At 35.3% G+C, this 15,255-nt stretch overlaps 1 protein-coding gene across 5 annotated transcripts; it reads left to right on the top strand.

Annotated features, from left to right (window-relative positions):
• Nucleotides 1-603: 603 nt before the first annotated feature.
• LOC113499805 (probable protein phosphatase 2C T23F11.1) lies at nucleotides 604-15,006 on the top strand. 5 transcript variants are annotated; one of them, XM_026880332.1, is made up of 8 exons: nucleotides 604-775; nucleotides 3,516-3,706; nucleotides 4,124-4,221; nucleotides 7,933-8,085; nucleotides 8,516-8,696; nucleotides 9,304-9,395; nucleotides 9,887-10,060; nucleotides 14,509-15,006. In XM_026880332.1, the coding sequence occupies exons 1-8, from the start codon at nucleotides 747-749 to the stop codon at nucleotides 14,602-14,604; spliced, it is 1,014 nt and encodes a 337-aa protein (XP_026736133.1). In that variant the 5' UTR covers nucleotides 604-746; the 3' UTR covers nucleotides 14,605-15,006. The 5 variants fall into 5 exon arrangements, with proteins under 5 accessions (XP_026736133.1, XP_026736132.1, XP_026736134.1 ...); XM_026880331.1 differs by having other exon boundaries at nucleotides 8,513-8,696; XM_026880333.1 differs by lacking the exon at nucleotides 14,509-15,006 and adding an exon at nucleotides 10,795-12,527 and having other exon boundaries at nucleotides 8,513-8,696.
• Nucleotides 15,007-15,255: the final 249 nt, after the last annotated feature.

Here is a 15,255-nt window from a genome sequence, read left to right as displayed (position 1 = left end):
TAAACTAGGTACATGGTAAGTTTGGCATGGTTTCGGGTTTTTTTATTTCATAACATTTTTTTTTCTTAAAAACGAATCCCGCACATAGGAATAGCAGAATATTCAATCTTTCGAATACTCAATAAAGCTATACTTAAAACAATAATTAGTTTATTAAGGGGTTTTTCTATGTGTAGGTTAATATGTAAACTCTCACTTATTAAATGTCATAAAACTTCTTTTTTTTAAGAATTTCCAGCCCGTTTTATAACCGAAATTTTATCGAAACACGATAATAAAATGCACTCTCTAACGCATGCCTACTGAAGCGGATTGCATTGTAGCCTGCAATCATGGCAATGTATTACAATTTATTAGACGAGACTTAGTGAGCAAACATGTACATAACAATTAAAAACGCCTGTTAAAAACAAGATAGTGCACGGATACGCAGCAAATTGCTGAATTATTTTCATTCATAGTGCGTACGTGTCGTTTCGCGTCACACTTGTTTAACACCTATTAAACCTCCAAATATTATAATGACGAATAAAGAAATTCTCCAACCTCCTTGCTGTTAAAACTGGGACAAAACTGGAAACGCCATTTTCTCCTATCAAAAATATGAAACTTTTATGTGACAATTTTAGACTAATACAGTTTTTTTTAATAAATTTGCATTTTGTGCGGTAAAACACCAACAAACGATATTTTATATGTTACTCAAATAACTTCTGTGATATACTTTGATTAGATAATCTAAGAAAATGATGTTTGAAGCGTCCAAAATAATGAGGCAAGTGTTTTGTTTATTTTATAGCAGACACTAAGCACTATATTATCATTTGAATAACACATACACTAGCGGCAAGCTTGATTTCAAGTATAAAAAGCAAATAAATAAGTAAGTACCAACTCAAGTATTGTTTTAACAAGTAGGTAGGTATTGAGACTAAAGCAGTGCAGTTACTGTAACTTTATGCTTCATTTATTAAAAAAACAATTAATAAAATCGACTTCAAGGTTACAAAATAAAACTTTATTATTTATTTTGAATTTCGCAGCAGCTCAAGATATATTAAAACTTATGTGTAGTTAAATGTATGTTTTACGTTTTTAAATGAAAACGATGAGTTGAAATTTGATTCATGGTAAATAAGTCAAAAAGGACATAATCCAATGCAAGGACCCGTAAGTTATTGAGAATGGTATTATGTTGTGCGAAATAGCGGTGGTAAAATGCTTTTATTTTATTTGACATCATTGATCTTGATGTTGTACAAAATTTTATTTTATTATGTTGAACAGCTTCAACATCGAGATAAAACTGTCATCTATGTAATTATGATAAGTAAATGTTAATTAAAAGTTTAATCATTCTCTGAGTTTTATTATAAACAAACGTACATTGTTTTCATGAAACGTATCGATCGCTTTACTTCTAGGATTTTATTTTTCACTGGTATCAAAATCCTGGCAAGTTGGCAACTCTTCACTTACAATGTCACTTTCATTTTGACGTTTCTGAATCTCCGATCTTATTTACCTACGCATTTTCGTGAAATATATAGAAAATAAACTTTGTATTGTTGCAAAAGATAACAATAGTGTAAAAAATACGAATTTACAGTGTTTGAGATAACCGTGAGTGCGTTTTTTGTTTAATCTGTAACACTTAAGGAGTAATATCATGGTATAAGTCGATGTTTTATCTTATCGTTTTTTGTTGTTATAAATTCGATAATTACAGTTTATTTGGTGTTAAGTGACAGATAATATACGTTATACAAACAATAGTTGTGTTTATGTAGTGCAGCAAGATTGTATCACCGTGAGAAAGGTTTATTCAAAGGCGGTTTTATTAAAATTGTAAATGACATCAGTACTTAGTCATATTTAGTTGTTATAACAATACTATTGCTTGTAACACAGTCTGTTTACTATTTCCGTAACCCGTGACGATTTTAGGACGTTCGCAATATTATTATAGTTTGAATTATTTGCTGTTTAATTATTATCAGTGTTTCTGTGCACTGTATTTATCTGCCGTCAATATTCATGGTGCAATAGGTCATGAATTCATTACCTACTGCATAATTTGGGCCAAGTTTTCTAACTAATCAACAACTATATCTGAATAAGTCCTAATACCAAAACTTATTAAGGTAAGTTCGTTTTTAAATTTTAAGATACTATTACATACCTACTGAATTTTAAGCCATGAATTATTTGAAGCTTCTATCATATTAAAAAACTAGTTAAATATATTTGTTTTTTTACACACTTTCTTTAAAATATGACATCATTATATTCTGCCATTTCTGATGTACAATTAGGTACAAAAAGGCCTGTTATCACTACTTACTCAGCACCTAAGTTGATAAAGATGGTGGAACTCTATAAGCCTATCAGCTATATATTTGAGCTTGTTCGACTGTATATAAATAACCTACATTATATTAATTGTATAGTATCAACATGGATATTGAATAGAAAAACAATAAGATTAAATTTCCAAGCTCTTATACTGAATTTTATCTGGCTTTACGTCTGTCATAAAAATACTATTATTATGTAAATTGACATTCTCATACAAACATACTTATTTTTTCAACAAATTTATAGCTTCGCTAAAGTACTTGCTCTGACAGCTTCTATTGCATTTTCTATAATGTTACATGCTATAATATTTTTTTTTTTTCAAATTAAAGAATTATATTATAGAGGACTGTGTTAATATGAGTGTGTTACAGTGTTTGTAAAGAATAATGTAATAGAATTTCTTAAGTGACTTACTTATAATATCAGCTCATAAATGTCCCATAGCTGAGCACAACCTTCTTTCTAATAGGTTTAAGCATTGATCACCATGCTCGCTAACTGTAGGTTAACAAATTTAGATTCCAATATTCTGGAATCTAGGTTGAGGAAACCTCATGTTTCCCTTTTTCCCTTACATCATGTTTTCCTTTATTTTGCCAGCGGTGTATCAGGATTACATTTTGATTGCTGATGTTTGGAAATCTAGTACTCTATTCAAATCAAATTCTAGATTTTTTTTTCTTTTGTTTGACATATTAGATATGTTACTTAAAACAATTTTTATATAAAGGGACCTTACAATAATATTGGGTACGGAGATAACTTTGAAGTCATTGAGTGGAAATTCCGCATGATGTCATCAGCCCCCACTCCTGAACCTTAAAGTGATTTATCTGTATCATTTTTTATTGTACAGATAATTGCAGAAATAGGCGTCTTATACGTCTTTAATATCTTTCTGTCTGACCTAATAGATTTATACTTGTTAATACTTTTTGTATCTTGACTTGTAGATAAGTGAAAATTTTATATAAAATGATGCCATTGTTAAAATATACAAACAATTTGCAGAATAATATATGGTTTGAGGTTATTTAAACCTTATCTCATTCAAATAAAGTCTTAAATAGATTATCTTGCAGAGTAATATATGGTTTGAAGCAATTCAAACCTTATTTTATACAAATGAAGTCTTAAAATCGTTTAATTTGCAGAGTAATGGGTCAAACCCTATCAGAGCCAGTGACGGAGAAGCAATCGTCGACATGCCAGGACTCGCGGTACCTCGTCGGCTCGTCCTGCATGCAGGGCTGGCGTGTCTCCATGGACGACTCTCACACACACATACTATCGTTACCTGAGGATCCTGGGACTGCTTACTTCGCTGTATATGACGGCCATGGTGGTAAGTACGAAAGGTATTAGTGGTCTATTTTTAAGGGCAAAAAGGGTCATAAAATTTTGCACCTGAAAATCGATGACAGCTCCATCTATCGAAGTGCTATTGCGGACAGAATGTGAACTCTTTTCTTGAGTTTTTTGAATCGATATTCACCTGTCGCCATGTAGAGTTAATTTTATTCGTTTTTTTATCAACTTTTACAAAAAATCGGATCGTCTGGCGTAATCTGTCGTATCTTTCCGTAATAAATAAAGACGAAAATCGTAAATCAATCAATCAATTAAGAAGACAAATTACTAGAGTACTAGTTCTTGAGTTGCGCACTAAACTGCTAAAAACAGAATTTGAAAATAGTTCAGATAGATTTTAAAATAAATGGTAAGAAATCGTAGTCACTTTGATCTTTATTTCGTTTTTCAGGTTCAAATATAGCTGAGTATGCAGGCAAACATCTGCACAAGTTCATAACAGCACGGCCCGAGTACCACCTCGGTAATATAGAGGAGGCGCTCAAACAGGTATTTACTATATTAAGATTATTTTATCATCATATCATTACATTATTTCAAGGGTATTACCACCACCTCTCAACAGATCCCAGACGGGATGTCGCATTTTGGTTGTGACTGGTATGACTCTGGTATGAGGCGAGGAGGCCGACGCTCTTTGCACGTCGGGCTCCCCACACAAATGAAAGCGAACCGCCGGCAATATTCAACGGTTAGGTTTAGCCAGTAAGAGTCTGACACCCGTTCCCTTCCCTGAGGGAGTGGGTGACCATGAGGATTCCCCAGCCTTAAAAAAAAAACAGGGGTCCTGCCACCAGCGGGATTGTCCGAAAGGGTTACCGCGTTCTCCTTACAGGGCAAAGAAAGGAACATGGGTTTAAGCTAGCAAAAGTCTGACACTTCCTTCCGCTCAAACCAAAGCGGGATCAACATTTAATAATTTCCCATCCAAAAAAAAGTGTTCTACAGCCAAGTCTGAAAGTATTTTATTGCCATTGTAAAAGCGAGATAGCCCTCTAAATTTACCCTTTTACTAAGGCTACGCTGTCACCTGGCTGTATCGGTATCTTAAGAACGTTAATAAAAAAATCGTAGTTATGCATTGGTTGGTACGGTGTTTAATTTAATGGGTGTCTTTTTTATTGCAATGTTTTTATATGAACCTTGGTGGTGCGATTTTTTTAATAGTGACCCTAAGGCAAAGGATTCCCACTACTATTTATTCTGTTTACCACCTCTATTAAGGGTGATGACTTAAACTTAACTTAGGATAAGGATTAACACGATGATTATTAAATGATGTAACGGTTTACATTACGAGTCGAAGTTTGACTCGCGATCCCGCCGCGTCTGCTCATGATTGGGAGTTCGGACTCCGGTTTTTCAAGGACTCCGGTTGGGTCCGAAACTAGTCGGGCTACCCCGATAAATACGCGTGATTAAACCGTTATATCATTTAATAATGAATCATTCTCACGACAGTTATTAACACGATGATAATTTGATTGATTAATAAGTAGTAAGCAAATAGTTCTTGAATTAGTTTTATCTACTTAAAACACTTATTTATTATCTTTTCTTATTATCTATTAGATGGACTAAGATTTAACCTTCCGTCGCATGCCATCATGCTTATTAAAAAACGTGACACAACTTTTTTCCGCTGCAGTAACAGTTTTAATTTAATGATTTACTGAGTGTTGTACTTGAGTTTGGGTATAGACTTGTTTTTGTATTATGTTTGAGCTTGGACCGGTGTAATCATATTCCTTATAATAAATAATTATTCCTCTTTACCAATCATTACTCGTCTCTAGTCTACTGTCATGTAAGTCTTGTTAGAAGTATATTTCGACCTTCCATACGTCTCTGGTAGTTTTTAGTAAACTACTACTATGTCACTTCTAAATAAAGTCCACCTCATTCCTGCCATCATTAAAAACAATGCGCGAATTGATTTAGACCTTCAAAAACCACTCCTTAGATTGGAAATACTCTGCCTTTATTTGCCCAGTTACATCCAACAATATCTATAAAAAAATCCTATTGTTCTTTGTCCATTAAACAACAATCATAAGATAGTCATCCCTCACCCCCTCCAAGAGTGACGTCATCGTCTCGATAAATAGAACGGATATTTCCCCTTGACCCGTTTCGGACGTTCCGAATATACATCGTCATCGTAGCAAGCAGAAATCGTATCGAATAATAACTAAATGTGTAGTGATTTGTGAATAAGTTAAAAGGTTTTAGGTACCTATGATGTGAAGATTTATTTTATAGTAGATTTTAAGTCACAAAGAAAGCTGGATTTTTACCTTAAAGAATATTTACAACTTTACCAAAGAGACCCCCTTTTTTTGTTAAGTCGGGGGAATCCTCATGGACGCTCCCTTGGGGGAGGAAATGGGTAGTGTCAGACTTTTACTGACTAAACCTGAACCGCAGTGCTACGTCATCCGCGTTTTTGTGTCGGTGTATGGCAATGTGTTGCAATCCTTCATACAACCAAAGAGACCCTGTTACATGACGCGACTGACCCCGTTCTGTCTATTCCCATGCACATAGCACGGTACCTACATGTATAACTCATTAGCCGGCTGCGCCGAAATTCGTTGGGTGTTTGTCTATCAAGGGTTTTAACGCATGATAGTATTATATCTTTTATGAAACTCTTAAGTTATATCTGAAGTTCTGAATAAAGAGTTTGTCCGGTTTTAAATTAATAAAAGAAGAATAAAAATGATTCGCGTCCGACAGATGAACCGTGTCAGCGTTGGGTCCAAAACTATGCCCCAATAAATGCATGAGTAAAAAGCTGAATAAAGAAAAGAACAACATTGATTATTATTGCACCAGTACCAGTCACAACGCCAGCGAAAACTCACACATCTTTTTAAAAAAATCTTCGTTAATATTAACGTTATGTTATGAGAAATTCTTAAACACCTATTTACATAATGTTTTAAATAAACAGAGAGTGTGACCTCAACTGCGTGCATATCGCATGTTTCTCCGTTATTAATTTATATAAAAAACGTTCATTACGCTAAAACTGGCACGTGATACAGCTATAACATATACTTAGGGTTGTCACTTCCGTTAAATTAAAGTGTGGTAATTTTTTCCCTTTACATTACCATACATACGCAATAATTGCTACATGGTATAGACCCTAATTGTTACAAGTATTTTTGATGAGAAAGTAATGCCCTTAATAACAACATGTTGAAGGATTTGTAAGTATTTTTGGCGTGTTATTTCGGCTGTAGTGGCAGTTATGATAGTTGGTTTCGTTGGGTTCACTAAGATAACGACAGGACAGCGGGCTTTATTATTTGGAGCACAAAATAAAGATTCACCATAGTCTTAAAATCATAAATGTTCTAGTGAAAGAAAAAGACGGCATTATTTAAACTGATGCTACCATCTCGTTTCTGCAGTATGCAAGAAAAATGCCGACCATAGAGATATTTCGTTTTTGTAGTAACATTTAATAATTAATAATTCGAAAATTTTCTTGACACCTTTTTCATTCAACAATTACTTAATCCAACCTTTTGATTAACTTAAACCCATGTTATACCATTTAAAAGGTTAAACCTCGTGCCAACCCTAACAGGGTTTAATTATTTTTAGTTGACATTTGTCTGGAAATAACTCTGTGTTAGTAATGTCATGGTTAATTACGATTCTTTTTTATAAACTCCTGCAGTGACATTAAGTATATACTATTAAATATACTTGTTCTTGACTTTCTTTGCTCTTTGCATTAATTATTGTTTAACCTTTGTTTTTTTTCTTAATTAAAGCCCTTGAAAATAAAGTTATTTTATTAAAGATTTGAATTAGTAGAAAAATCTTAAGTACAGTGATTTAATTTATCGTTTAATGGCTAAGCGAGTCCCAATTAAACTTGGATAGTTTTCAATAAGATATTTGATATTTTAAATAAGAGAACAAAAATTATCACGAATGTACGAGATACTTTTTAATATATTTTGTTATTTTTGTTACTCTCTTGTTACTCTATAGACCATGAACTACGAAATGCATTGTATTAAATTGAATTGTATTATTGTATCAAAGGAAACTGAATTATCACCTGTCAAGAGATACAGACGCAGATAGTCTGGCAACAGACGGCGAAATAGCTTAGTCTTAGTAATAGCGACTTTTACCCTTAGCATTCAAATACTGTGAATGATATGTTATCCACAGGGTTTTCTAGAACTGGACCAGGCGATGCTGGAGGAGGACATGCTGCAGCAGAAGGTGGCGGGCAGCACGGCGGTCGTGGTGCTCATCAAGGAAAACACACTGTACTGCGCGAACGTCGGCGACTCCAGAGCCATAGCGAGCGTCCGGGGCGGGGTGAGTCAGATATACAGTTTTGTAGTGTAATTTATCTATAGTATGTATTTAGAACTATCTAAGTAGGTATGCTTTTTTTGAGACTAAATAGCTGTGTGAAAGTTGTGGATATTATTCCAGCTGTTGCTTGCGACTCCCTTCCGCCTTCCCCGTTAGGATCAAATTACCCAAAAACCACTGTGCCCAAATTCCATTATTTTAAGTAAATAACATTTAAGCCAATTTTAAAGCCGTAGTCCATTACAAAAAAAGTATCACATAAACATTGACCCCCATTACCACACACATCCCTTCTTTCAGGTAAAAAGTAGCCTTTGTCCTTTCTCAGGCTCCAGACTATTTGTATTCCAAATGTCTTTACAATCGGTACAGAGATACTTTCTCATTACTATTTTATATAGTATGTATTACATGATGTGTATATAAGCAGGTGGAGGTGCTGTCATACGACCACAAGCCGAACAACGAGGAGGAGATGCGTCGCATCACGGCGGGCGGCGGCTGGGTGCAGCTCAACCGCGTCAACGGGAACCTGGCGCTGTCCCGCGCGCTCGGAGACTACGTCTTCAAGCGGAACTACAGGCTGTCACCACAGGAACAGATCGTCACAGGTACGTCCACCTGGAAGACCTTTCGAGAAGAAGTCCAACGGGACTTAGGCCGGCCAGGGTCGCGCTGAGCATGCGCGAGCGATCCCGTGGCTCTGGCTCAGGCAGTTGAAGGGGCCCGGGGTGTTTTTAGTCGGTGGGACTACGACATAATCCCGTTGCCGTGCCCTCGGCGTGGCTTGAAGTCATTAGAGTTTTACTCCGGAAAAAAGGTAATACAACTGGGAGACCATCAGCTTGAAGGAAGTACTCCGAAGTTGTAGACACGTGACATAGAAAGAAAGAAAGAAAAAGTTTTTAATTGGTACAACAACTAATAGTGAACCACAATAATCACGACATCGCACTATATGGCATAGTGTCGTTTTTTTTTAATGCGATTTGGGAGCCCAATTGGACGGTGCGAATTTTGCCACAAGTGAGCAATCCGTTACTGAGTTAAAGTTACAACGCTTGTGATATTGCAACTCACGGGAAAGATAGTCTTTTTCTTTTTATATTATAGTGTCAATTTTTTATAAATTTTTGTGTAAATACCGTGGTTAAATGTTTCTTACAATCAATAAATAATCGTAAAAGATTTGAATACATATATATGTTTCATTTGCAGCCTACCCAGACGTTCAAGTTCGGCAGCTAAACGATGATTGGGAGTTCATTGTGATCGCGTGCGACGGTATCTGGGAAGTACTGTCCAACGAGGTTAGTGTTTTGATGTTTTTCAAATAATTTCCAAGAGGTACTTCGAGAAATTTATATCCATTCATGTCTACCACTCTTCAGTTTCAAATTATATTTTAGGGATTAAATTGAAACCACAAGTAAGGGGGGCGACGATTTTCGTAGGGCGTATTCTGAGAGGCCTATGTCCAGCAGTGGAGAGAGATGATGTTTGAAACCACATGCACTCAGAAACAGAACAACCATCTGGCTCATCACACTAACGCCATCTTTGGGAGGAAAACGAACCTCGCGACCTCCAATTAAACAGCCAAGGCTACTTCTAACTACACAAGTTGGTCACGAATTGTTACTGTTGTATTCAGGCGGTGAGCTCGTTCTGGCGCATGGTTCCAATATGTCAATCCTATGGAGAAATACCGGCAGAAAACTCCATAAAATCTCCGTATACAGAGTTGGGGTCAGTATTCATTAGTCTAGTTCGTCAGTTGAATCGGTACTGTGGTCCCCAGGAGGTGATCTCGTTCTGCCGCGTGCGGCTGCTGAGCGGCTGGGAGCCGGCGGGCGTGTGCGAGGCGCTCATGCAGCGCTGCCTGGCGCCCAACTGCGCCACGGGCGGGCTCGGCTGCGACAACATGACCGTGCTGCTCGTCTGCCTCGCGCCCTTCCCCCGGACCGACCCCGCCGTGAGTACACACACCGTCATTAAAGTGACGTCATTACATTAAATCATTAAATCCAAGTCATTTTAAATTGACCCTTTTAGGAAGAACCTTTTGACACGTCATTAAAGTCGAGACGAGACATAATAATGATTCAATTGACTTTGACTGCACGGATAGCTAAGTGGTTGAGCTCACCACCCAATGTGCGCGTCGTGTTGCGGGTTCGATCCCCGCGTAGGATAAGCATTTGTGTGATCCATGAATGCATGTTCTGAGTCTGGGTGTTGTTGTGCACGTGATTTGTATTTTTGTGAAACCCCGAGATATAAGGATTAAATTCCTTAGTGCGGGAGTTTTTTTCTTAATAAGTTACGAGATACGTTGCGAAGGGTCAACTTAAGTGTCTTTTGATCGATAATTTATAATCCTTGGAATGGTTTAAAATTTGGTATTTGATTATTTTCGTGTTGCATGTTTGTTTGTTTGCATGTATCTAATACAATGGTGTTATAATTATGTTACTTGGACTATATTAATATTATAAAATTATTATTTTTTATTTTTATCAAAGACTAGGTATTAAAAGGTATAAATAAAGCTCATTTTCATTCTTTTTTAATATGAGTCTTCTGGTAAGCAAAGGCAAAGATAGTTCTTCTTTCACAGAGTATAAAACGAATAGAGGGTTATTAATAATTAATTTCATACTCTGTTTCTTAAGAATGGTGATCATAAACCATATATCTATTCCACAGTCGGCATTCAAGTGCCTGGACGCGACTCGTCCCAACAAGTACTGGACGTTGACGCCCTCCCGGCGGTTCTCTTAACTTTGCACACTACCCACCCCCCTTTGCACAAGTTTTAACTTCTAGTGTGTCTCTAAAACTGTGATCTGTGCCCCTTATATAACTTGGTTGGTTTTTGTAGTTTTTTTTTTAACGTGTATTTGTGTGTATGGTGACACAATGATGCATGTGTGAGTTGAATATGCTGTATACAGCGTGTTTTTTTTTTAAATCGTCTTCAATATAAAGTGTACTGGAATGTGATTTCCTCTGATTTTATTAATCAATTCAATTTCAATGTTATTTCGTTTATTTGGATAGTGAAAGCTGTTGTAGAACATGATGTTAAACGTGAATCGTGGTCATTCGATATTTTACCTCGGTGTTGCCAGAATAATCTTTTTTTGCTCTGACAATCGACCAATAAATGCTTAAGTTTAATATAAGAAGCTAAAAATTAGATATTATTTGTGTTAATTTATAAAAATCAACCAAGTTATATTTATAAATATCTGCGTAATGTTTCTGTGATTTTATGAATTTAAATTTTTAAGTATGTTATGCAAGTGTTGATTTTGTCGACCTGTAAGACTGATGTGTGCCATCGATGCTGTGTCGAGACAGTGTCTTGTGGTTTTCAGTGACATTACTGTGCGTAGTTTTATGATAAGCTCGTCACGCGGGATTATTGACGACTTTTGTGCGTTTATGCCTCTACAATAGTTGCCAGGTCTAAAGAGCCTGATTGAAAGACATCATCACCCCAGCCTTTTCCCAACTATGTTGAGATCGGCTTCAAATCTGACACGATACAGCTAATTACGAGTGTGCGAATGCCCATCTGACCTCCTCAACCCAATTACCTGGGTAACACAATACACCTTAGTTAGACTAGTTGTCAGACTATCTAGCTTCCGACTACTAGTAATACCCATTCCTCCCTGATTGAAGATATGACAAAAATATGACTCAGTCTAATTTTAAGTAACTATCTGTAATCCAGTTATATCCCAATTGTTTTAGTATTTTTTGTTAGAAAACCGCCTAATAAATTGCCTTGCAACCTCGAAGATTGACAAATTGCCAACCCTATCTTGCATTCTCTCTATGAAAATGGTGTTTTACGTATAGAGTCGGTACAATCTGCTTTAATATTATTACGAGCCCATTTTTCCTGATACTGGACGAACGCCGTCCTCCCATCCTTCCATTCTTTAATGTGCGTAACGTACAAGAATCTCAAGTTACCCGCGTGATGTGCTTTTGTCAACAGTTTCCAAGCAGTGGTCTTTACCACTCTGTTCAGTTACCAAATATGTTGGCAGAATAAATTGGCAGGGTATACGCAGAATACCCATCAAATGATTAACTTAGATTTTTTACAGTTTTCGTTAAATAAAATGTTTACTTTGAACTAATCTGCGTGCTGACTATAAGCTTTTAAAGTCGGCCTACTTTTAAAGTACCTTTGTGGAAGCAAGACGCTGTTATGCGTAGTGTAATGCCCCGTCTTGCTTCCGAAATATCATAAGTCCTGCTTCAAGCTGACGGTACAGGCACTGTTTGACGTCAAGTAACTGAATCGAGTTTGATAAGTCCGTTATATATTACCAGTTTGTACAGAATTTCTGTTATATTTTTTCAAAGTAAAACGATCAATTTTCTGTTTCGTTTTACCATTAAATGTTAGAGTATTGACCTTATATTTTTATCGAAACGAAATGCCAAAAAATATTTTTAAAATTATTTATTCGATAGTGTGCGAATTATTTTCTTGGTATCAGTTATTTGTAGGATAAAGTACAATAGTTTAGCCTCGATGTGCTATATTTCATTATAAAAGGTACTGGTTTGCTTTTTTGAAAATTTCGCTTTAATAATCATTATATTCCATTTTTATTTAAAAATAATATTTTACTTATTCTATCATTCAGGAATCAAATGTTAAAACTGGCAACAGTGAATTTATAATAAGCAGTTTTTTTTAACCTGGTAACACGTTTTTCAGTGTTGCCAGTTGAATTTTGCATGATAACGTTATATTTTACTCAAAAGTTATGGTGATTCGCTTGTTCCTTTTCTCTTTTTATATAAATATGTTTTGCTTTGTGTGTTAAAATCATGTATGACTTTTCTACTAAACGCCCTTGGTTTAATAATAATAATGAAAATGTTGCCAAAAGTGTATAATTACCTATTTTTAATTATGTATTTAATTGCATGTGAAATTGTGCATGGTATTTGTATTTGCATGATCTAATATGCGATTGTATGATTTATAACATTCATGATTCCTTCCTTTTGTGTGATTAAATCTTAATTTTTGCATGTAAATGTTATGTTTTATAACTTTTGCTTATATTTATGGTTTGTTTGACGATATTTCTTTTTATCCAAAAAAATATACTATAAAATAATTTGTTGCTGAAGTCTATTTTAATAAAATGCCTCGTCGTTCATTTTACTTACTCGCGTGTGGATATTTTAAACATGTGGACGTTTTAACACGAGAAGGCGTTTTCTTCAATACCTGTCAGTTTAGAGATTGGTCCTATATCTATCAGTTTGTACGGCGGTACACGTCTAGGATATTGAAAGCATTTGGAAGCTGATACTTTACGTAACTATCTAGCGAAAAATCATTATAATCTTTCGTTTCGGTATTTCAAATCTATCAATGATATTAGATTTACTATAAAAGTTGAATTAAAGGTAAAGGAATATCGTTAAATATAACAGATTTAATATAAATTATAGTTAACACCGCGCCTTGTTTGTATACTCACTATGTGTTGCTTAATAAATTCGTTGGAAAGCATGCGAACGTTTTTATTATTTCTTGTCTTTTTGTTTTAAGCTGGCCCCTCTTGAAATACCTACACATTTCGATCCATAACAAAACAGTGGCACTTTTATACAAATAAGTACCTACAGAGAATCTCTCTAAATTTTGTTTCTGCCTATTCTTTTCGATTTTATAGTATAACTAGCTTTTCGCCCGCGGCTTCGCCCGCGTCGAGGTCGTTATATCGCCTTTCCAAGACAACTCTTCAAAAGTCCGGGACAAAAACTATCCTATGTTCTTTCTCAAGGTCAACTCTACCTCTATACCAAATTTCATTAAAATCAGTTTAGTGATTTAGACGTGAAAGCGTAACAGACAGACAGACAGAGTTACTTTCACATTTATAATATTAGTAGGGATAATGATAGTAGGTCAGTATTCGACTAATACTAAATTCTTCAACGCTTCATGTTTATAACATTCAGTTGCGTTTATCTATTTGAAATAATACATTACACATCATTGCTTGTACCTCTTTGTTCTTTTGTGTGTTTTAAAATGTACTAAGAAACTGGAATATGTCCTTATTCTTTTGGTGCATGCAGGTAAGCATATGTTGTGAATAGTTTATTATTCATTTATGCTATACAATTACAATCATCGGTTTCACGATTACAGCCCTTGAAATAACATTTGACAGGTGTTAAATGTCATAATACTTATATGTTACTTAATCTTGTTCAGCCGTCTGAAAATGAACTTTTGACCTTATTCTCAATACATCTAAACGTACCATTTCAAAGTGACAAAGATATCTTGATACTTAACAGCAACTTTAAGTGGCGTTTGATATTCCGGTCAAGAAACAAATTAAGTCTTTCCAAAACCTTTTACAGGCGTCACCACTTCCAGTTGAAGAACTAAACAGCAAATTCATGACGAAGATGGAAGACCTTTTATATGTAGAAGATGACGAAGAGGACCTCAAATGAACCCCACTTAGTCCCAATGTAAATGTGTACATAGATAGGTTATCGATGTTGAACTCTATGTCAATGTAATAAGGTCCAGTTTAGAATTAGGACTCCTGTCACTGTTGAGTGCAGTTGATGTGTTTTTGGTTCTTCGTCTAGATTATTGCCTGATCCTATGATATTAGTCTTTATTTTAGGTAAATTTGGCAAGTGCCATGAAGTGATCTAATTGCTGTATTTACAAACGACATTTAGTCAACAAACACCTTTAAGTGTCACACTGTCTCTGCCATTGTAAAGTGGACACTAGAGACGAAGTAAACATTAAGATTGTTAACAAGTATCGTTTGTGATATCTGTAACTCTGATTTAAACTAATTAAGCAATGTTTAATAAAGATGCTAGTATGAAAGAAGATAATATTTGATATTTGTTATACTTTAGGATTTCCTCAAATATTGGGGCAAATTAGTATTTCTTAATAAGTGTTGATTTATTCTCTTACAAGTGGGGTACACCTTACAGTGAGGTAAAGTGTTCTAGCTTGAATACTTTCAAACGTTGCCAATATGAGACCTGTTACCACTTCTAACTTGTTTAAGAGTTTTCCATTAAGGAACCCTACACCGAAGTTTGTTTTCATGCTTTTAAAACTGCAACAAACTATTT

The sequence above is a fragment of the Trichoplusia ni genome, chromosome 13 (genome assembly GCF_003590095.1).
Source record: "Trichoplusia ni isolate ovarian cell line Hi5 chromosome 13, tn1, whole genome shotgun sequence".
NCBI classification, from domain to species: Eukaryota; Metazoa; Arthropoda; class Insecta; order Lepidoptera; family Noctuidae; genus Trichoplusia; species Trichoplusia ni.
Note: the sequence above shows the minus strand (reverse complement) of the source record. Positions and strands in the feature narration are given on the sequence as shown.

Coding starts and splice junctions, on each gene's coding strand:
- LOC113499805 (XM_026880331.1), top strand. CDS start 747: ATGATGTTTGAAGCGTCCAAAATAATGAG. Junction 8,086..8,512: donor TAGCGAGCGTCCGGGGCGGG/GTGAGTCAGATA, acceptor TGTGTATATAAG/CAGGTGGAGGTGCTGTCATA. Junction 9,396..9,886: donor GGGAAGTACTGTCCAACGAG/GTTAGTGTTTTG, acceptor TGTGGTCCCCAG/GAGGTGATCTCGTTCTGCCG.